This window comes from Labeo rohita, chromosome 14 (assembly GCF_022985175.1).
Source record: "Labeo rohita strain BAU-BD-2019 chromosome 14, IGBB_LRoh.1.0, whole genome shotgun sequence".
In the NCBI taxonomy this organism is placed as follows: domain Eukaryota; kingdom Metazoa; phylum Chordata; class Actinopteri; order Cypriniformes; family Cyprinidae; genus Labeo; species Labeo rohita.
The window spans coordinates 13,978,421-14,001,740 of NC_066882.1; the positions used below are offsets into that span (position 1 = coordinate 13,978,421).

The 23,320-nt window shown below is 37.9% G+C and overlaps 2 protein-coding genes and 1 non-coding gene across 3 annotated transcripts; 2 read left to right on the forward strand and 1 right to left on the reverse strand.

Moving 5' to 3' along the window:
- Window positions 1-722: 722 nt before the first annotated feature.
- Window positions 723-794, reverse strand: trnae-uuc (transfer RNA glutamic acid (anticodon UUC)). Its single transcript has one exon. It is a non-coding gene; the product is annotated as a tRNA-Glu (tRNA).
- Window positions 795-1,030: 236 nt separating this feature from the next.
- taf7 (TAF7 RNA polymerase II, TATA box binding protein (TBP)-associated factor) lies at window positions 1,031-11,315 on the forward strand. Its single transcript, XM_051128314.1, has 13 exons — window positions 1,031-1,284; window positions 1,466-1,499; window positions 2,219-2,295; window positions 3,378-3,456; window positions 3,586-3,719; window positions 3,864-3,987; window positions 4,114-4,172; window positions 4,628-4,700; window positions 5,049-5,159; window positions 5,239-5,433; window positions 8,077-8,189; window positions 8,711-8,770; window positions 11,036-11,315. The coding sequence occupies exons 2-13, from the start codon at window positions 1,481-1,483 to the stop codon at window positions 11,078-11,080; spliced, it is 1,089 nt and encodes a 362-aa protein (XP_050984271.1). The 5' UTR covers window positions 1,031-1,284; window positions 1,466-1,480; the 3' UTR covers window positions 11,081-11,315.
- A 315-nt stretch (window positions 11,316-11,630) lies between these two features.
- On the forward strand, window positions 11,631-23,025 carry LOC127176563 (uncharacterized). The gene is made up of 8 exons (XM_051128313.1): window positions 11,631-11,869; window positions 12,482-12,661; window positions 13,719-13,907; window positions 14,170-14,346; window positions 14,457-14,598; window positions 17,713-18,260; window positions 20,219-20,360; window positions 22,139-23,025. The coding sequence occupies exons 1-8, from the start codon at window positions 11,774-11,776 to the stop codon at window positions 22,894-22,896; spliced, it is 2,232 nt and encodes a 743-aa protein (XP_050984270.1). The 5' UTR covers window positions 11,631-11,773; the 3' UTR covers window positions 22,897-23,025.
- The last annotated feature ends 295 nt before the right edge of the window (window positions 23,026-23,320 follow it).

The following is a 23,320-nucleotide window of genomic DNA, read 5'->3' on the forward strand; positions in this document are numbered from 1 at the left end:
GTTGGGGAAACTTACTTTTAAAAGCAATACATTACAATATTGCGTTACTCCATGAAAAAGTAACTAATTGCATTATGTTACTTTTGCATTACTTTTGTCAGATGGGTTGGGCTGGATTATTTGTTTTTTAATAACAAAAACCCAAAAGTTATATTTTTAACCCTTTAACACCAAAAGTGAAATTTTTAAGCCTCATGATGAAGGAAGTGCTGGTTTCTCTCAACACGGGAACTGGATAGGTGTCCGAATAAATAGAAAAACAACAAAAGTAACTTGCATTACTTATTTGGAAAAAGTAACTAAGATATTTTCTTGTAAATTTAAAAGTAATGCATTACTTTACTAGTTACTTGAAAAGGTAATTTGATTACTTAAGTTACTTGTAAAGTGTTACCACACACCTTACCAACGTTCCCATAATGTTGGCCTCAAATTGAACCCAGGCACATTTAGTAGTGCTGTAAAAATATAGTAAGATATCTGACCCACTATAAATGATACGAACATACGTAACACACCAGTGACACGAGATAAAAGCTTGGTTATGTAGATGTTTAATCAAATAATGTATTATTTTTTAAATAAAATGTTAAAAAAAAAAATAACAATTGTGTTTCTGTTGCAGCAAACATTACATGCAGTTAGGTGCTTTATTGTTGCTGTTTTCTAATTATGTAGCAGAAATTTCTTGTAATCCGTATGTTTAAAACTAAAAACGGTACTTCCCATACCGGGAGTCGAACCCGGGCCGCCTGGGTGAAAACCAGGAATCCTAACCGCTAGACCATATGGGACGATGTATGAAGCTTGGGTTTTTGTCCATTCATTCATGAAGAATGCGCTATGATGATTATTTGACTGTTTTTTGTATCATTTACTTCCTCTTATGCTCATATAAGTGTTCACGTAAATAACTGCCCGGTCGAGACATTCTCTGAAAATGTGTTAATAGACTTAAGCTTTTATGTTACCGTATTAGCAGGTTTCGATTTGTAGCTGTTTTTACGCAACAGACAGCAGGTGGCAGTGAAGCGCAAACATACGCTGAGCTTCCGCGAGTCAGTTTCATCGAGGCACAGCAATATTTATTTGTACCATTTTAATTTCTGTCTCTCAAAATCTGTGTATTTACGTAGTATAATTCATGATACGTGTTCTATTGCAGCCATTTTATTCTCTGGGCATTTAAAGGAACTAATATTGAACAGTTATATTATCTGACGCTGTTATATATCAGTACCCACTGTTATATGTAGCGTTAGCCTGTTAGCTTCCCGGATTTCGGTGAGTATTTTATTAAAACGCTTTTGTTGAAATACTTTTTTTTTTGTATGTTATCACTTCAAAAACATGTTATTCCTAAAGTGTATTTACTCTTGTTTTTAAAAAGCGTGTAACAATCTAATAGTTTGCACATCGTTTGTTTTTATATGCAAACATATTCTCTTTTTCTGGTTTTGTGCAGAATTAGGAGCCAAAAATGACTTCAAAAACTAAAGGTACTAGCATGCATACAGTGAATTCAATGTACTACTAACAAAAAAGCGGTATTACTATGTTTTAATCAAGTGATGCGATGTTAGTCATGACATATCCTGGTATTCACCTGGAATTCTAAGGTTCAAGATCGTGGTAATCATTGAACCTACCTTGGTATATTCCAAAGTCATGTATTAACATTTAAGTTCATATATTAACATTTAATACAACCACATATTTGTGAGTGTGTGCGTAAATATGTAATAAATGTGACCGTGGACCACAAAACAGTCATAAGGGTCAACTTTTTGAAATTGAGATTTTTACATCATCTGAAAGATGAATAAATAAGCTTTCCATGAATGTATAGTTTGTTAGGATAGGACAATATTTGTTCAAGATACAACAAAGTTATTTGAAAATCTGAAATCTGAGAGTGCAAGAAAACTCGCCTTTAAAGTTGTCCAATTGAAGTTCTTAGCAATATTACTATTCAATAATTCATATATTTTCATATATTTACGGTAGGAAATTTACAAAATATCTTCATGGAACATGATCTTTACATAATATCTGTATGATTTTTGGCATTAAAGAAAAATCAATAATTTTGACACATACAGTGTATTGTTGGCTATTGCTTCAAATATACCCGTGCTACTTATGACTGGTTTTGTGGTCCAGGGTCACAAATGTGAACCAATATGTTGTATCTTAAAACTTCAATAAAATGTTTCAGTGGGAAAGGTGGGATCCAAAAGCAAAGAAGATGCTCCTCATGAGCTGGAGAGTCAGTTTGTTCTGCGGCTTCCTCAGGTCAGTTATTTTTCCTTCATTTTACTCACCTATATTAGCACAAGCCAGTATTTAAGTAATGCACACACTGCCTGAACAAACCATCAAATGGATTTTAATAACTGATCACATTAGATTGTTTTTTGATATGACTTATTTGAGAGTTACTCAAGAGCTAAAAGACTAGTAACTTTGTGTTATTACACAAGTCGCAAATAATTACATACAAATATAGTGCCAATAATATACACTGTTCATTCCAATCAAGTGAAATTTTGTTAAACCATGTACATACATGAAGAAACAAAAGTCTGCAAGGCAGTTAAATAAGACAAGTGTGGGATACACTGGAACACAGAACAGTATGAACAGTACATTCAGAAATGAATATACATCATACTGTATAAGAGTGTCATTATAAGACAGAAAACAGACCTAGACAAAACGTTACAGTTGTAATAACAAAATCTCAGGGTAAATACACTCCTTTTTAAATATTTGGGTGCAGCAAGATTTTTATTTATTTTATTATTTTTTTTAAAGAAATTGAAACTTGTGTTCTGCAAGGATGCAATACATTGATTTAAAGGGATAGTTCACCCAAAAATGAGAATTATTTCTCGCCCTCATGTCGTTCTGAACCCATAAGACAAAACGTGAAAACAAATTAAGATATTTTTGATGAAATCCGAGAGCTTTCTGACCCTGTATAGACAGCAACGCAACTACCATGTTTAAGGCCCAGAAAGGTAGTAAGGACATTCTTAAAATAGTCTATGTGACATCAGTGGTTCAACCTGAATTTTATGAAGCTACAAGAACAATTTTTGTGCGCAAAGAAAATAAAAATAACAACTTTATTCAACAATTTCTTCTCTTCTGTGTCAGTCTTTAACGCGCAGTCATGAGAATCCGTCAGGCATCGTTGTACTCTCGTAAATGTGCATTGAAGACTTTAAAATAAATGCTCTTTTGAACTGTTCATCAAAAGAAATCTGAAAATATTTCACAGTTTTCACCAAAAAAAAATTAAGCAGCTCAACTGTTTCTTGAGCACCAAATCAGTATATTAAAATGATTTCTGGAATGTTTTTTTTTTTTAGGAGTATGCCTCCACAGTCAGACGGATCGCCCAGTCTAGTAGCATGAACATGAAAGACAGACTTACTATAGAATTGCATGGTAAGTACTATACAAGTGAGAAACTCAGATGAACAAAGAAGTGTTTTCCATTTATTTTAGCATGTTGCCTCTGAATGTCAATTTCTTTTGCAAAAATATTGCTCATGGAATTTGTTCCCATATTCGTAGCCGATGGTCGCCATGGGATTGTACGTGTGGATCGTGTCCCTTTAGCCTGCAAATTAGTGGATTTACCCTGCATCCTGGAGTCCTTAAAAACAGTTGACAAAAAGACCTTCTATAAGACCGCTGATATCTGTCAGGTAAGATGTTAATAGAAGTTTCCTAGAGAGTCTTAAATTAAATTTCCCTTTTGCAGTCTTAGATTACAGAGACAAGTTATTTAATGAGCTTCAGCACATTTACAAGGCCATAACACTATTAGTTCCTCTGCCTTACTGTTTAAGATGCTGGTATGCACACTGGATGGAGACCTGTACCCCCCTCTAGAGGAGCCCACAGGCACTGCAGACTCCAAAAGCAAAAAAAAAGACAAGGACAAAGACAAGAAATTTGTTTGGAACCATGGCAGTAAGTACCTTCCACTCCCGTACTAGAATTTCCCCCGTAATTGGTTTGGAGTGAATGTCGAGACAGCCTATCAGTGCTAGAATGATTAAACTCATTTTATATCCAATTACATCTGTCTCCTTCCAGTTACTCTTCCTCTGAAGAACACAAGGAAGAGGCGGTTCAGGAAGACAGCGAAGAAGAAGGTAACCTCATTTGGTTTTCCTCAAGCATTCAGTTGTTTTTTTCTTTGGATTTTCTGTTGACTCTACAATCCTTTATCATCCCTAGTTTGGAAGAAGTGTTTACTCTTGCAAGAAAAGAGAATGAGTTAATGCTAAAAGCTACGATTTACATATAAATAAAGCATTCCATCTTCATTTACCACCATGGTTTGCAGAAAAGCAATCTGGTTCTTCCTTTGATTGAAGTGACAGTAGGCGAGTTAGTGGCAGGTTCTTCTCTCTGACTCCTGAATAAATCGCAGCTACGTTGCAGCTTGCTATTGACTCTGCTTCCTTTTAATCCTTTTAATCGCTAATGTGTTCCCTGGCGTGCAGCCAGCATCTACTGTTAGTTCTATGTGTGCGTCTGAAGGCGTGCATGCCGTTTTTGAGAACGTGTTCCTTGGGGCTGAATTCTAACCTGATTTATCCCGCAGTACATCGAATCTCCTGATGTGGAAAAGGAGGTGAAGAGGCTCTTGAGCACAGACGCCGAAGCCGTCAGTGTTCGTATCCTTTATTTCTTGCTTTTGTTTTCCCCTGTCACTTTCAGTTGCTGCAAACCCAGCCTCACAATAAATCTAGATGCAAATCTCATTACTCATGTAGGATTGAGCATTTCTGTCAAACTCCGCCTTGCCACCAGGTGGCAGGCTTGCTCACAAATTAAATGGAGCAACTGGGTAAGAAATAGAGTTGGTTAAGCTCAGCACTACAGGAAGTGGCATGACTCACTTATAAATTTGTGGAGCTCAGCAGCTCAGTGATGTAACACACCGCAAAGTGGGCTTGTGCCAAAACTCAGAGGATGAGAAGATAAAGGGATTATTGATATATGAACCTTGACCCTGTGGTCAGGATGGGAGGTGATTGCTGAGGATGAGACTAAAGAACCTGACAACAGCTTATCGCTGTCCAACTTGGAGTCTTCACCTGGAACCTCGGGACACAAGGGTCACGGCTCTTCAGGTGTGTAATCTCACAAGTCTGCTTATTGTAGTTATGTCTTTCTCTGACTGAAGTTCTTTACGTTTTTCTTCTAATTTAGTCCAACACGATGAGCTACGTGAGATCTTCAACGACATCAGCAGCAGCAGCGAGGATGAGGACGAGGAGGGTGAACGACATGAGGATGAAGACCTTAACATCATGGACACTGAAGACGACATGGTCAGGCAGCTCCATGAGAAACTGAACGAGACGGATGGAGGCAGAGACGAGAATGACCGCAACAGTCAGATCGGTAAGACCGCGGTACACAGGTTGTCTGATCAATTACAGTGCATCTTCAGGACAGCAGCTCAAGTCCAATTAAAACAATTCAGTATCGCAGACAGGCAGGCAGACCGGCAGACAAACAACAGCCGACCTAGATTAACATTTGAATGATGAGCCTGATGCGGTATTTAGGTCAGATGGGTGTACCGGCTGTCTGGTGGTGTCTTTACCCATGCCAGTGAGTGACAGACATGCCTGACCTTGGCATCATCTCGCAGTTCTCTGTCTCTTCACTGGCAGGGTGCCTTCTACGTCACATTGGCACGTAACCAGCAAAAATGAGCCATGCTGCTCAGAGCTGTGCCACCATGTGTTTGGTTCACATATTTCTCAAAGGAAAAGGTTTAGGTATAGAGTTACTTCTTTAGTTAGATGTCTTTTCAAGAGTGTTGTTGACTCTTGATTGCACTGACTATTATTGCACTTTCTTGTGAACCAAAATGCTATTCCAGTCAACTATAATAAGATGCCGTCCTACAGTGGCATGTGAAAGTTTGGGAACCCCTTGCAGAATCTGAAAATGTGAATAATTTTAACAAAATAAGAAAGATGACGCAAAATGCATGTTGTTTTTTATTTTGTATTGTCCTGAGTAAGATCTTTTGCATAAAAGATGTTTACATATAGTCCACAAGACAAAAAATAGCTGAAATTATTAAAATAACCCCCTTCAAAAGTTTTGGGACCCTTGATTCTTAATACCGTGTGTGGTTACCTGGATGATCTATGACTTTTTTTGTTTTGTTTTGTTAACTGTGAACAGTTAAACTGAGCACTGTTCTTTAGAAAAATCCTCCAGGTCTTGCAGATTCTTCAGTTTTCCAGCATCTTTTGCCTATTTGAACTCTGTCCAGCAGTGACTGTATGGTTTTGAGATCCATCTTTTCACACTGAGGACAACTTAGGGACTCAAACACAACTATTACAAAAGGTTCAAACACTCCTGATGGAAACATGATGCATTAAGAGCTAGGGGGTGAACACTTTTGAACAGGATGAAGATGTCCACATTTTTCTTATGTTGTTGAAATATTTTTTTCCATTTAGTAGTGCCTTTCGGAAGCAACAGAAGATACTTGCCTGTTTCCTGGAAGACAAATTAAATACAATTTACCTTGATCTTAAAATTAAAAAAAAAATTCACTCCCCGGTTCTTAAAGCATCGTGTTTCCTAATGGAGCATCAGTGAATGTTTGAACCTTTTTTAATAGTTGTCATCATTGTGAAAAGATGGATCTCAAAATCATACAGTCAACCCTGAAGAATCTGCAGGACCTAGAGGATTTTTCTGAAGAAAAACAAAAAACAGTCGTAGATCATCCAGGTAACCATTAAGAATCAAGGGTTCACAAACTTTTGAAGGGGGTTATTTTAATAATTTCAGATATTTTTTTGTCTTGTGTACTATATGTAAACATCTTTTATGTAAAATATCTTACTCAGGACATAAAAAAATAACATTTTGTGTGATCTCTCTTATTTCGTTAAAATGATTCATTTTCCCAGATTCTGCAAGGAGTTCCCAAATTTTCAAATGCCACTGTAGATGAAGTAAAATAGACTAAACTGTAAAGGGTTAGTGCACACAAAAATGAAAATTCTGTCATTATTACTCACCCTATGTTGTTTCAAACCTGTAAGACCTTCGATCATTTTTGGAACACAAATTAAGATGTTTTTGATGAAACCATGCTTAGACAGCAATGCATACAACACATTCAGAAGCCCAGAAAGGTAGTAAGGACATCTTTAAAATAATCCATGTCACATCAGTGGTTCAACCTTAATTGTATGAAGCTATAATACTTTTTGTGTGCAAAGAAAACAAAAATAACTACTTTATTCAAAAAATTTGTCTCTTCTGTGTCAATCTTCAACATTCTCATTGCTTCATAACATTACATTTGAAATACTGATGTCACATAAACTATTTCAATGATGTCCTTACTACCTTTCTGAGCCTTGAATGTGTCAGTTGCGTTGCATGTAGGGTGAGAAAGCTTCTTGGCTTTCATCAAAAATATCTTAATTCGTCTTCCGAAGATGAACGAAGGTCTTACAGGTTTGGAACGACATGAGGGTGAGTAATTAATGACAGAATTTAATTTTGGGGTGAACTACCCCTCGAGAAATTTAAGGGAAAATGTCTTTTTGTCACAAGACAAAAACTGTTTAAATAATAACAGTGCTTCAAATGCATGTTCAGAATGTGTCAATGATGCCTAAAAGTGCTGTCTAGGTAGGCAGCTGAATTTGTTTTGAAAAAATCCTATATGCTCTTGATAAATAATATCACATCCATTATAAATGGTATATCCCCAAAATTAGAAGGCGTGTTCTCGATATGCTGGTGTGTGTGTGCCCTCAATAAAATTTGTTTCTGAGACTGCAGAACATAAGAGGTGGGATTTATGTAGCTTGAGGGTTTGCACGGTTAGAGTGTGAAAGATTTGCAGATAATTGAGACCTTAGATTACATGAGCATTTGCAGATTAGCTAGCTCTTCAAGGTAAAAAGAGCTCAATATGACATCAGGGCCTATGACTAAACTGTATGCGTGCTAACTAGGGCTCATGTGTAGGGCTCACAATCTCTATTTGATCTTCAGTAATGGAGTACCAGGTGCAGATCAACAATTTGAAGACCAAGCTTCAGGAAACGCGTGCCCGCAAGAAGGAACAGGAAAAATTGATAATGAAGGTGGAAAATCAAGCCCTGAGGGTGAGTCTCATTTGACCTGCACTAAATGATGTACATGCACGGTACATCATGTAAACGGATAGCCTTGGTGACACTGTTTTTGTGCAGTACAGTCCTTTAAGATGGCCTTGAATAAACCTAAGAAGGCAAGTTTTTGCTGTCTTTTTAAGGCATAAATATTACATTTCTGCCTTTAGCTGCTTTTACATAACTCACAAAAGAAGCATAAAATTCATTGCTCTGGCAGCTGCTCCATTTGGGAGGATTTAGACGCTGTGCAACGGGGTCATACGTGTGGTTTAACAGTGTCACTTCGGTTGCCCTGTGTGCACTATGCTGGCTAAATTTGTCCACGGTCATTACTGTCACAGGGGACAGAGAAAGGTCATGCATGTCTGAGATCCATTCACAAGGCCACGAATCAAATACATATGTGTACAAGCAGTTAAGACATTCACAAACGGCCAACATCAAAACAGCATTCTGTCAGCTAGATAAAGTCTCTCTCTCTCCATTTCTCTCTTTCTTTGTTTATTTTGCAGGATCGTTTCCAGGGTATTTTGAATGCTATGGTTCATCAAGAAGAGCAAGAGATGGAGCAGGTGAGTTTGCATATAAACCCAAAAGTTTGCATACATTGCAACTGGGTAAAAATATTTTTCCAGTTAATTCTACCTGGTCTCACGACAAAAACATACCTCTGGGAACCTTTTCGGAAGACATGAAATACGTACCAATAAGTACATATCACTGCAGTTTCCAACAGAAATTAACACTAGAGGTGGTAAAACAGTGAGCACTTGTAATCGTTTTCATACACAGTTATAATTACAGCTCCATATGTTTGTCCATATGTGGAATACTATGATTCCCAGAACTGCGGTGACACCTACAAAACAAACATCACATAAAACGTACCATATGTACGTTTATCTGTTTCTGGGAAAAAAAAGGAACACTCGTTTAGCACCACCCAGTGGACATTTCGCATCAAATATGTCACGAAACGTACAATGGTGGTATGTATTTTGCATCTTGCGAAAAAGTTCCCAGAGGTATATTTTCGTCATGAGACCAGTTTGAGTAATAATCATTAATAATCACTCTTTAAACTCCCAATACCTTTTAGTCCATGTCATTGTGACCACTGTATTTTGATTCCCAAACAAATGACTCTTACGAACCAGTCCTATTAACAGTGAATCAGAAACATGCAACACAACATAGCACATTCAAAAATGACTCATTTGAGTCTATCCTTTTAATAAATTATTAAAAAATATGTAAGCATATCATATTTACCCATCTGTTGATTCCCATCTGTTCAATGTGTAATTTACAGCAATAGCTGAGAGAGAATCTATTTTAAGTATGAAAAAAAAAAAAATGCATAAATCCATTTTTTAATTTCCATATTCCAATTGCTCTTGGAGAGAGTAATTTTACATTTATGGGCCATTTTACAGAATTGGTGCAACTGCTGTCCCACAAAAAAAAAAAAAAAAAAAAAAAAAACATGTAAAAATGTTTAACTATTCAAATCTTAGATGTTTACTGTGATTCTTTTATTATCTATTGAAACCCACAATAATATTTAAAATATCCTCCTCGTACATTTATAATCAGGAAATATTCATGTGTTCGTCTCTCTCAAAGCTACAAGGTGTGAGAAGACAGGCCCCATCATTTTGTGCTAAATGTGTTCAAAAATATGAAAAATCTTGGAAAACTTTAACAAATATCACTACTGAACACCATTTTCTATAAGTAGTTATTCTACATTCAAGATTTTATGTGTACAACTGTTATCTAACCATGTGCCGATTAGCATCTTTGAGTTAGGGTTAAAAGTATCTAAAATTGTCACTACCGAAATGTTTGGTGGAGTTACGGTAGTGAGTTTGAGGTTTGTTTGTTTGATCTTTGATTTTTGGGTGTTATCCCATGAAATTGTCACTACAGTAGCAGTGACAAAAGGCAACACATAATCCTTTATTTGGGGGAAATAAGCAAAAATTTAGTATTTAAATAAGTTTTAATAGTGTTTTAGGATGTGGGTTAAAATTGTGTAATGTGATGTAATGTACCAAAATGTTGTTGTCACTACTGAAAATGTGCTGTCATGACCGAAACATGGGATGTTTTATCAAAAATTAAGTATGCTGAATTATCAACTAAGATGTTATGATAGTTTGGTTTAATGTATATGCAAACTAATGAATACTCAAGTTTGAAATCAGTATGATCAACTTATTGCCTTTTACAAAGAAAAACTGGATTGAAAATATAGCCATAAATCTGTTAAAATTGATAATAATATTGATTTACCTCTAAAAATGATTTATTAAAATATAAAAATCTATATTTACAAGGCAGGTGTAAGCAAAATCTTAAAAGGTTGATGTAACTCTTCTTATTACATTATATTTTCCTGTGTTTCGGGTAGTGACAAATTTGGGGACAGGACAAATACTCCAAACTTTCTGAAAATACAATATGAGAATTACCTGCACAATAACTAGAAACGTGTACCTTGGATATTATACAGTTTGGATAAATACAAAATTTGTGGGAAAAGACACATTTTTTTTCAAGACGGTTCCAACTCTGACTTTAAATCTATTCTGTAAAATTGTCCATAATATATTAGTGAGCAAAAGAACTAGACACACATACATGCTTTACTGATTCACCGTAACCCTTGGCCAGTGTCAGTTTCTGCTGTCAGTGTTTGTTTACGCCTAAACTGACAAATGGCTTGATGGGAAAAAAGTAACATCGTTGGAGGTGTTGTTGAACATATTGCACTTAGCCTTCAATTATACCCCTACTGCTAGCCATCCATCACTGCTATTCTGTTCCAACAGCTGGCTTCCCTTCAAGAGCAGCTGGACTCACTGATCGAGAAGTGATGCTCACGATTACCAAGATACTGCAACACAAAGACTCTGACCAGAGGCGACTGCTGAACACATCACAGACTTTACAGCATGTATTAGCTGAATTTAAACATCACATTTGTGTTGTGAGGCTCATCACAAGATTCTTCTCATGCAAGATTGTGTATTTGTACTCTTTAGTGACTTATTTGTGTGTGCAAACCTTTAGTTAACAGCTGCTTTTTAATAAAATCATATCTGAAATGGTTCTGTTAGCAAATTTGTTAAGTCTGCATTTTGTAAACTACTGGTCAACGAACTGGAAAATAATACTAGAGACTTCTAGATCATTCAGTCTCCAGTAGTTCCCACTGAATTATCGTAGCAAACTCTATCTGGGATTACTAAACTCTACTGCCTTCGAGAATGATCTCGACTGTCTCCATACTCTGAGTTCCGCTCTCTGGTCACCCATCCCTTCCCTTCACGGGGGATTATACTGAAGATTCAGGGGGGTTGAAGGATTAGCCAAGGCAGATTAAAGTGGCTATCCTCAACCTGGTAATCCAGCCATCTGTCAGAAAGCAGTCAGGCAGCATTGGGCTGCAGGGTGTGATTTGTCTCTCTTCCTCAGCTTGCTAATTAACACTGCCAAGGACCAGCTCTCACAGGCTTCAGGACATCAGAACTGTTTCAATAAAGAAACACTCTTCTAAAGAGTTTAAAATGCAAGAGACGTATCTGCTTGACCATCCTGGAGTGAAAAAGAAGATTCTGCATGGAGGTCAAGGACCACTGCCGCATTTCCCGAAGGGAACCAAGGTAAGGTCCTGGATAACGGACGTTTTATTGGATGGGTTCTTGACTATCCATTTGCTTTGATTAGAAGTGGTTGTACCTTGATTCTACTGATTATAAAAGGGTTTTAGTATGTGACAAAACATTTGGTGCGTATAATTGCACAGAAGTTTGGCAACCTATCGTTTTGGACAGCGGCAGAGGAACACCGTATCTGTGCCAGGTGACTTTTTTCCCCCCTACTTGTCCAGCCATATGGCCCTCAGCCTGGAGAGGATGACAAACATTTTCCACGACAATGCCAACATTAATCTCTCCATTTACCAGCTGTGCTCTGTATTCACTCTGTGTGCTCTCATTCCATCAAGGTGTCTGTATCAACATGCTTTAAAAAGACTATACATTTAAATGTCTTATAATGAAGGCAAAATTGGACCAAGAAGCTGTTACGATGGCATGAGAAAAAATACATTCTGGCCTGCTTAAAAACCCCGAATTTCTCTTCTCCACACATACAAACACACACAGAGTAGCAAGTTACAAGATGTGCATGGAGTACTAAGCAGGAAAAATATCTCTGGTTTTTCTTAATCCTGTTTTTATTCTCTTTTTTCCTCTGCCTTCCTACCCACAAAGCTGGTGTTCCACTTTCAGACTTTGTTGGACAACTTTGAAAGAACAGTGATTGACGACAGTCGCAAAAATAAGCGTCCCACAGAGATTTTCGTGGGGAAGATGTTCAAGATGGAGGTGTGGGAGGTGCTGCTAACCTCCATGAGGATTGGAGAGGTGGCAGAGTTTTGGTGTGATGCTATTGTAAGTGTTTGGAATCAAACTAAACCTCTTGTTGTGCCTCCCACTGTTTTTCCCTTTCTATAGGTATAATCGCATCCGCTTCAATTGGATCTTAATTAATCTTCACGTAAGAATGGAGGAGAATGTGTCTGATGTATTATGCACCTTTGGTTGCTGCCTACGTTTTCTATTAACATTCACATTTGCTGTTTTCTCTAACACTCCAAGGAAATTAATAAACCATTCTGCAAGTTAAATTAGATTAATGATTCCTGTTAGATGGTTGGTGTAGAAATATGTTGAACGAAAGGTCATGTTTCCTGTCTTCTGGGAAGCATGTATATTCTGTAGATTCTGAAGGGCAGTACTAAATGAAAAAAATACAATATTTAGGCAAATTAAGACAAATTTTACACATCTTCATTCTGTGATCAAAAGTTTTCACCCCCTGGCTCCTAATGCTTAGTTTTTCCTTCAATGAGTGTTTGAACCTTCTGTAATAGTTGCATATGAATCCCTCTGTTGTCCTCAGTGTGAAAAGATGGATCTCAAAATCATACAGTCATTGTTGAAAAGGGTTCAAATACACAAAAATGCTGAAAAACCAAAGAATTTGTGAAATCTGAAGGATTTTTCTGAAAAACAGCGGGCAGTTTAAGTGTTCAGGACAAACAAGGGACTCATAAACAACTATCACTAAACAAACACAGCTGTGGATCATTCAGGTAACAACACAGTATTAAGAATCAAGTATACGTAAACTCACATAAATTCAACTATTATTTTCTCTTGTGCTCTGTATGTAAACGTCTTTTATGTGAAATATCTTATTCAGGTCAGTACTAAATAAAAAATAACATGCATTTTGTATGATCCCTCTTATTTTGGTAAAATAATTAACATTTTGTAGGTGTATGTAAACTTTTGACTTCAACTGTATGTTGAATGTGGTGCAGTTTAAACACACTGTACCACAAAATAAATGCAATTTACAGGCTGCAAGCTAAACCAAACAAACAAATCTTATGTAATCCTTTAGAAAACATATGTGATGTTATTTTTTCTTTTTTATATGCAGCACACGGGTCTTTATCCCATTGTGTCAAAAGGGATGCGACTGGCCGCTCAGGGAAAGGACCCTCTAGAGGGCCAAAGACACACGTGTGGCATGGGAAACATGTTTCACTACCACTCGACAGGCTTTCCAGAGCTTGATGAGATAATGAGGACACCTCAGCCTCTAATCTTCATCATGGAACTAATCTCGGTGGGTCAGGTGTATCACACAGAGCAAGAAAACAAGCAAATACATGCATGCACCTTTGCACAGCAACACGCTCAAACACTCGTTCTAGTTCCACTCCTCCACCTTCAACAGATTTCTCACTGCAACCCAAACAGAGCGTAACAGAATGTTACACAATCAAGTGCTACACGCCAGGAAAGAAATGCTGTTCCCAATTCTCAGACCATGTTTTCAATCCTCAACCAAGCGAGACGAGCACGCTCCAATTCTCTGTCTACCTCAGGTGGGCGACCCGTTCTCTTACCAGCGTGAGTCCTGGATGATGGAGAAGGATGAGAAGCTAAAGGTCGTGCCCTCGCTGCATCTTTTGGGCAATGCTCTGGTCAAGCAAGGTCGCTTCCGTGAAGCTGCAGAAAAGTACCAAGAGGCTGTGGTTCTGCTGAGAACAGTCCAATCCAGGGTAAAGTAAAAACAAAATGACATGGAGGTTATAAGGAGAGCTGTTTTCGAACAGTAAGAAACATTCAGACATCTTTGAGGGCATCTGAGTTTGTTTTCCTTCCTATGTAGGAGATGCCAGGAGATGAGGACTACATTAATCTGGACAGGCTTATCATTCCTCTTGTGCTGAACTACTGCCAGTGCATGTTAGAGCTGGAGGAATATTACGAGGTCATAGAACATACGACAGAGCTCTTGAACAAACACAAAGGTAGGCCAGCTTGTTAGCGTAAACCAAATGTTTGTGGTTTTGCTTGTTAGAATGCCCCATCTGGTCCCTGGTGGTAGATGCTGTAACTACAGTATCTGTTACCAGTGACAGCCATTAAAAAGTAGGCCTGTATAGAGTGCTGCACAAAAGCCTTTTTTTAGGCCTAGCTGGAAGTTAGTATTCCCCTGGTTCCCTTGACAAAAAGCCAGTTATCCATTTTATGGATTATTGCTGAAAATAAGCTCTATGATCAATATAAATAACAGATTCTTACCTGTTATGTTAATCAAAATAATTTTTACAAATGAACACAACTTTTATGAATTTTGAAGCTTGGATACAGTTACATTAAGTAATCATCTAAACTAAATAACACTGGGTCTCATTCATGAAACACAAACAAAGCCATTCTGACAGCTACAAAAAAAATGTACACCTTCTTGAAACAACAGATGCACAGCCATTTTGGCCATACTCAAATGTAGACAACAGCAAGGATTGCACGGTTAATGTGCTACTGAATATGTTGTATTTCTAACTTATGCTGTCTAAGCCATGAAAAAAAAGGTGTGGAAGCTGCTAAATCATATACAGAATAACTTAGTAAGCAGGAAAGGGCACAATATTTTGACAAACTATAGTTAATAGGTGGTAAAGATACGTACGAGCAGGACTAATTAAGATATTAGCCTAATATTTCACCTGCCTGACTGGAAATGATAAGAACAAACACGAATGTTGTCAAGATTCTTCTTGCCCTGGAAATCCTGGTTCAGTTTGGCCAACCGCAAACTCATTTTGTTCCTCAGTTTTTTTGCACTCTTAGGAGTCTATAGTACTCCAAAGGTGTTTCCCAGTCTGACCGATTAGTCCAGCCCAAAACATCACAATAATTAACCATTTACAGCAGCAATAATAAGCAAAATATCCGAGTTTTGTTCAGATGAGTGGCATTGTTTACATTCAGTGCCGCAAATATGGCCGATTGATGACGCGTCGTGAAAATAATACTCCATAGGGAAACAAGATGAAGAATAACAACATGCAGTAAAAGGTAAAACTGTTGGCACTAGTGTGCTCATAATTAAGATAATACTTAAAAATAATATGATAGGACACACCAGTTTGCAATATCAAGCAGCAAAATGAGATGTTTCATGTATAGCTAAAACTAGCTGGCGCGGATGAGACAGGAAGAGAGACCCGCAAAAACGTTTGTGAATCTGGAGAAGAGTTTTTGTGAAAATCCGTTGTACATGCAAATTACTCCAAATTACTGTCTGTAATTATTATGTATATATACATACACAAAAATTAATGTATATATTTAAGAAAAATATGTTATGTACAAAATGTTTTTATTTATATATAATTTAAATTAGATAAAAATTGTAATAAATACATATACTTGTAAATATTTCTTAAATATATACATGAATGTGTTTGTATTCAGATAATTTACTCACCCCCCTTGTCGTCCAAAATGTTCGTGTCTTTCTATCTTCGGTCTAAAGAAATTGTTTTTTGAGGAAAGAATTTCAGGAATGTTCTCCATATAGTGGACTTCAATAGTGCCCGTGAATTTAAACTTCCGAAAAGCAGTTTAAATGCAGCATCAAATGGCTCTAAATGATCCCAGCCAAGGAAGAAGGATCTTATGTAATGAAACAATCAGTTATTTTCTAAAAAAAAAAAAATGACAATTTATATACTTTTTAACCTCAAATGCTTGTCTTGTCTAGCTTGCGTGAACTCTGTGCATTCCGGGTTAAATACTTTTAGGGTATGTTGAAAAACTCCCATCTCATTTTCTCCTCCAACTTCAAAAGCACTGTTTTAGCTTTTTTTTTGTAAAGGGTGTTTGACCTACCTTGCACGTTCACTTTGTAAACATTGGGTCGGTACTTCTAGCGATGTAGGACGATTTTACAGTTGGAGGAGAAAATGAGGTGGGAGTTTTTCTAGACAAGACAGGCATTTGAGGTTAAAAAGTATATAAATTGTGAAAAAAAAAGATAAGACCCTTCTTTCTTAGCTGGGATTGTTTAGAGCCCTTTGAAGTTGCATTTAAACTGCATTTTGGAAGTGCAAACTCGCAGGCACCATTGAAGTCCACTATATGAGAAAAATCCTGAATTGTTTGCCTCAAAAACATAATTTCTTTACAAGTGAAGAAAGAAAGATATTAACGTCTTGGGTGAGTAAATGATCTATAATTTTTTGTTCCTTTAAGATATAGATGTGATGTAGACCACCTTAGTATGAACATATATAACATTACAGACCACAATCAGAATTAGCCCTTTGCTTTCTGTGTATCATAAATAATCCAGTTGCATTCACATTCATAATTGCACTTGGCAGCATGCATAGTAATCTTCGTCCTCGGTGGTTCGGGTTTGTTTAAGCTTGGCTGGGTGCATGAGGAGAAGGGACAGGAGTTGGTCTGTGTAAGCCCTCTTGAAGCATGTGAAGTGACAGATGTATCGTCTCTCGCTGTGGCTCCAGAGGCAGCGTGGGTAGCTCTCCTAATGAGCCTTATGCATATGTAGCCGGCAGAGTGACTTCGGCCTCCTGCAGTTCCTCTTTTTTGAAGACACTTTCTCCCATTTCGCCATTCCCTCTAATTCTCGGTATTCGTTTCATTCAGCCGCGCCCCATGTGTCACCCATACCTTGTTGTCTGTTTCAGTTCAAATCTCCTTTGCTCTCTTTACCAATTCTCTCGTGTGTCACCTGGGGAGCACATCCTTTTGAAATGTGCTCACAGAATCTGCTGTGTTTTGCCAGAGGCTGGCGTTTGCTGGGGGAAGTGTGTTTAAATGTTAGCAGAGTGAAAGATTTAGTTAAGAGCATGATCAAATGAAAGGGGGAGAGACATCAATGGGGAATCTTAACCAGCCTCTCTAGCCCACTCAGAGCAAAGATTAGGTGTGTGTACTTGGTGTGTAGCAAGGTTACTTTTTGTAATGGTATGAAAGTAAATAATAGCACTTGAAAATATAATTCATGGATTTGAACGCACATACACAGCGTTTACAAAGACGACACAGCCTTAGTAAGTAAATAACAGAAAGAGATATTAAATTACAGTATCATTATTGATCTTTTCCAGACTGTGTCAAGGCCTACTACAAGCGAGCAAAGGCCTATGCGGCTGTGTGGAGCGAGAGGGAGGCAAGAAGAGACTTCCAAATGGTGGCCAACCTAGACATCACACTGTCTCGATTGGTGCAAAGAGAACTCGGTCTTCTCTCTGAGAGAATGAAGGAAAAATACTGGGAGGATAAAGACAGGTACTGGAACATCTTAGAAGAGAAGGAAGAGAGGGAACCAGAGAAGGACGACAACTCTGAGATTGATGCAAAAGAGGAAAGCAAAGGGGAACATTCTCAGTCCCCTGAAGAGGTCAAAGATGCTGAGGAGGAAAAGAATCCATCTGTAGCAGAGGAAAACAAGCATGACACCAAAAGCGAAGAGTCGGCAGAAGAGGCCAATCACAGGATATCAGCTCTGACCGAGGGCAAGGACTGGCAACAGATGCTACGCCTAATTATGCTGCTCCAAGAAGAAGGCAATTTTAATGTGAAAGAGCAAAAATACACTGAAGCGACTGCTAAGTTCAAGGAGGCTCTGGAATATGTAGACCACCTCCAAACTAAGGTGAGCTCCCTGATTGAAAATACAGTTAAGGATTGACTGAAGAGATCATTGGTGCATCCCTAGTTTGTCATACACTTGATAGCTGTAGGAGGCACTAAGGACAGGCCCTGCCATAATATATTAAGTGCTGTGATTTGAAATTGTAGCCAGCATAAAATGTGGAATTTAAAATTCTGTAGCAGCCTCTTAATTCAGAATTGTACTGAAAGGGCAAGTGATAGCAGTAATCGAAAACAGCTAGCATCCACTTATCTGAGAACTACTGGGTGAATGTAAAACCACCCAAATAATATTCATGAGCCTGCACACTTCACACTGCACAGATCATTCTTAAGGCCAAGTTATTCCTCCTAATGCAAACATCACTATTACCAGTGTTAGGGAGTTAACTAGTCACATGTAACTAAATTACAGGTATTTATAAAAATGTTAACAGGTACAAAGGGGGGTTACATCTGAATATTTTCACACACGTACAGATTTAATTGATTTCTTTCCAAATTTGAATTGACTGATTGAAAATATGAGACACCAATGTTTCAGGAGTTTAGGATACATATTTATTATTTCCCATTTAGGTTTATTTACAGTTGAGGTCAAAAGTTTACATACACCTTGCAGAATCTGCAAAATGCATGTTGTTTTTTTATTTAGTATCTACCTGAATAAGATATTTCACATAAAAGATGTTTACATATTATCCACAAGAGAAAATAATAGCTGAATTTATAAATATGACCCAGTTTGCATACACTTGATTCTTAATACTGTGTTTTTTTGTTTAGTTATAATTGTTCATGAGTCCCTTGTTCGTCTTAAACAGTTAAACTGCCTGTTGTTCTTTAGAAAAATCCTTGAGGTCCCACAAATTCTTTGGTATTTCAGCATTTTTTTTGCGTTTTAACCCTTTCCAACAATAACTCTGTTTTAAGATCCATCTTTTTACACTGAGGACGACTGAGATACTCATATGCAACTATTACAGAAGGTTCAAACGTTCACTGATGCTTCAGAAGGGGAAACAATGCATTAAGAGCCAGGGGGTGAAAACTTTTTGAATTTCAAGATCAAGGTAAATGTAACTTATTTTGTCTTCATGTAAGTATCTTCTGTAGCTTCTGAAGGGCAGTACTAAATGAAAAAAATATGATATTTAGGCAAAAAAGAAAAATGTACACATCTTCATTCTGTTCAAAAGTTTACACCCCTGGCTCTTAATGCATCATTTTTCTTTCTGGAGCATCAGCGAGCATTTGAAACTTTTGTAATTGTTGCATATGAGTCCCTCAGTTGTCCTCAGTGTGAAAAGATGGATCTTAAAATCATAATAATTAAAAAACAACATGCATTTTGTATGATCCCTCTTATTTTGGTGAAATAATTAACATTCTGCAGATTCTGCAAGGTGTATGGACACTTTTGTGATGGATTAGTTTATTTGTTTAATAAAGTAATTGAAATAGTTACTACTTATTACATTTTAAATAGGCTAACTTGTAATCTGTAACCTATTACATTTCTGAAGTAACCTTACCAAAAGTGACTAGTACTAATGCATAAACCTAGGGCGGGAATTTAAAAAACTTCTTGCTTGTAACTAGTAACTGTCATGGGTGGTTTCAAAACATGTGGCTTGTTTAGAAGTGTGCTGTCACTTTTCATCAGACTTTTGAATTCGATGGAGCGACCAGAACCATATGAAAGGCAAAATCATAGACACATGGATTAACATGCACCCACAAAAAACACATTAGCATCCATACAATACCCTGGCAACACTCACATTTTCCTCAGAACATATAAAATAAGTAATATATACCTTCTCATATCCCAGGGGAGATGTAGAATTGGATCCAAAAACTGCTTAGGAGGAACGACAGGGAAGCTAAAAAACCCCTGTGGGGAATCAGCAGCCCAGTGCTCACTAAGCCATATCTATCCCTCTGTGTGTTTTTGAGGTGGAACATAAAGGAGAAGACTGGGAATCTCTGGAGAAAGTCAGCCTGCCACTCTGTCTAAACCTCAGTCAGTGTAAGCTGGAGCTTGGGGAATACCAAGAAGTGGTGGATCTCAACTCTAAACTGCTGAAGAAACATAAAGGTGAGCTTATACGCTCATTTACTGCTGAAATGGACATAGTGTCTCTTGAAAGTCTGCTTACCTGTCCTGTCCACTTTTGTTCCAACACACAAGTTAGTGATCCTAAAGACTTTGATTACTTGGTTCAAACTTTAAATGACCCTTCACGGGGAGTTTAATTGACAGGCGACCTGACTAATTATAGTGGCGAATTTGCCATTTTTGTCCGACAAACAAAACAGACAGAAGAGTAGATTAACGTTGGTGGTCCTGAATTGAAAAACTGTGTATTGATGTCTTTCTGCAGCTGAAACAAAAGCTTAGGATAGGGGTGCCCAACCCTAATTACCTGTCTGTAATTATCAAATGCTCCTTCAGATCCTAATTAGCTGGTTGGTGTGTTTGGTCAGGGTTGGAGCTGAACTCTGCAGGAAAGTCGATCTCCAGGACCAGAGTTGAGCACCCCTGCCTTAGCATGTTCATTCATGTTTATTTCATGGTCAGAAAAGTAAAGAGGATGAGATGATTAGTTCACGTGCCGCTTTAACTGAGGCGCTACAGTGATCTGCCACAAAACAGTATTTATTGTTTGAATTTCCTAAAAAAAAGACAAAATGTTAAAGTTAAGACTTTGTTTCATACCTAAAGTAATTATCTGATCTCATGACGAAAATGTTCCATGTGGGAACTTTTTCACAAGAAATACGCACATTAACTACATTTCACTACAGTTTCCAACAGAAATGAACACTAGAGGTGGTAAAACAGCAAGCACTTTTAATTGTTTTCATACACAGTTATGATTACAGCTCCATATGTTTTGCTTTCCAGACTTAACAAACTTGCTCGGTAGCTCAGCTGGCACAGAATTGGACTTAGGATGTCCTTGGGTACGAATCCTGTGAAAAACATAAAACACGATGAAAGAGCTGAAAGATGAGAAATCGAAAAACAAGCTAAAACGCCATTCTCGCGATTGCGTTTTTACGTCACATTCACTTTTGTTCATACTCTCGGGTAGGTTTAGGTGTAGTGCAGATGGTACGTTATTTTACAGCGTCATGGAGCATTGGAGTATTATAGTGCCACTCAATGGACATTTTAAGTCAGAACTGCGGTGACACATACAAAACGTACCATATATATGTTCATCTGCTGCGAGGGAAAAAACAAACACCCTTTTAGTGCCACTCAGTGGACATTTCACATTGCGTCTTGCAAAAAAGTTCCCACAGGTACATTTTCGTCATGAGATCAGGTTGTAAAGTAACCTGCTCTGTCTTGTCTGTCGGCGCATTGTCAGTGTCCTCTTTGCTCCATGATGAATTTTTCACTGTGTGATAGCGCCATTGTTTGTCAGAAATAGCAAGTCGGGCAATTAGCTAAACTCTGCTGGAAGGTGGGCCTCCAGGAGCAGGATTGGACACCATTGAGCCTAACATAGACATAAATGTTGCTTGGGTTAAACAGCAGCATCAGCATCAGCAGCAGTATAGATTCCTTACCACCCAATTGCTCTATTATTGCCTGTAGTAAAAACAGCCTTAAGCTATGTCAGTTAGCATTTACTACACTCTTCCTGTAGTGGCTACATCTCAATGATTCACATTGTCAGTGGATCCAGGAAGTTGAACCAATTGCATCATTCACCATATATTGAGTTATCCCTTGGCATCTCCATCCAGCCCCCTATGCAAAGAGCGCAAACTGTTGTTTACTTGTGAATGAATTATTTATCATGAAGTCAATGCGAAGTGGCAAGACCGGTCTTCACTCTCTCACTTTAATCTCCACCGCAGACAATCTGAAAGCCATGTACCAGCGAGCCCGGGCTTACGCTGCATTATGTAACGAGGACGAGGCCCGCAGGGATTTCAATAGGGTCCTGCAACTGGATCCCAAATTCAAACCTATCATCCAGCAGGAGATTATGAAAATGGGTGAGAACATAAGAGTGAAGTGTGTCAGTGAAAACAAAAACTACTGGACAAGCACTCAGGAGAAGTGTAAAAAGAGAGAGCAGGCCAAGAGAGGAAAGACAACAAAGAAAGGAGTGACATGGGCGGATGAAACAAAGATGTCAGGACAACTAGGAATATCAGCCTGTGGTGACAAATCAGAGGAGAGCTGCAGTGTCAAAGCAGGTAATAAAGATGAAGGACAGGATGAGAAGAAAAACTGCGAGAACAAAAAGGACGAGAGCTCTCTGACCCTAAAAGAAGCAAAAGAAAAAACTACGGCTGTAGATAAAGACAGGGATTCAGTCCAAAGCAGTGTGCTGGGAAATAGTACACAAAGATCAGAGACAGATAGCGGGACCACAGAAAATCTACTGACCAATGACATTACAAAGAAAAATAAGGGCCAGGATGAGATCCCAGATGAAAAACAAGAATCTCCTGAAAAGCCAGACAAAGATGCAAGCAGTGGAGCATCAAGGGACGAAAGACTGACGGACACAAGTGGAGATGATAAAACAGAGGAAAGCTACACAGCTACTGAATTTAAGATGGAGAAGACAAGTGTTGAGAAACCAACAGAAACAAAACCTGAGTAATTCACCAAAAATGTTAAAGGAGAAGTTTACTTTCAGAATAAACATTTCCTGATAATTTACTCACTCCCATGTCATCCAAGATGATCATGTCTTTGCGTCTCGAAAAGAAATTGAGGTTTTTGAAGAAAACATTCCAGGATTTTTCTCCATATAGTGGAATTTGATGGTGGCCAATGGGTTGAAGATCCAAACTGCAGTTTCAAAGGGCTCTACACGATCCCAGATGAGGAATATGGGTCTTACCTAGCGAAAATGATCTGTCATTTTCTAAGAAAAGTACAAATTTATATACTTTTTTCAACCCCAAATGCTTGTCTTGCACTAGCTCAAACTTGTTTACAAAGCGAACGTGCAAAGAAACTCAAACAGCCTTTACAAAAAAGGTAAAAATAACAATGTCCGATGATTTCAAAGTTGGAGGAGA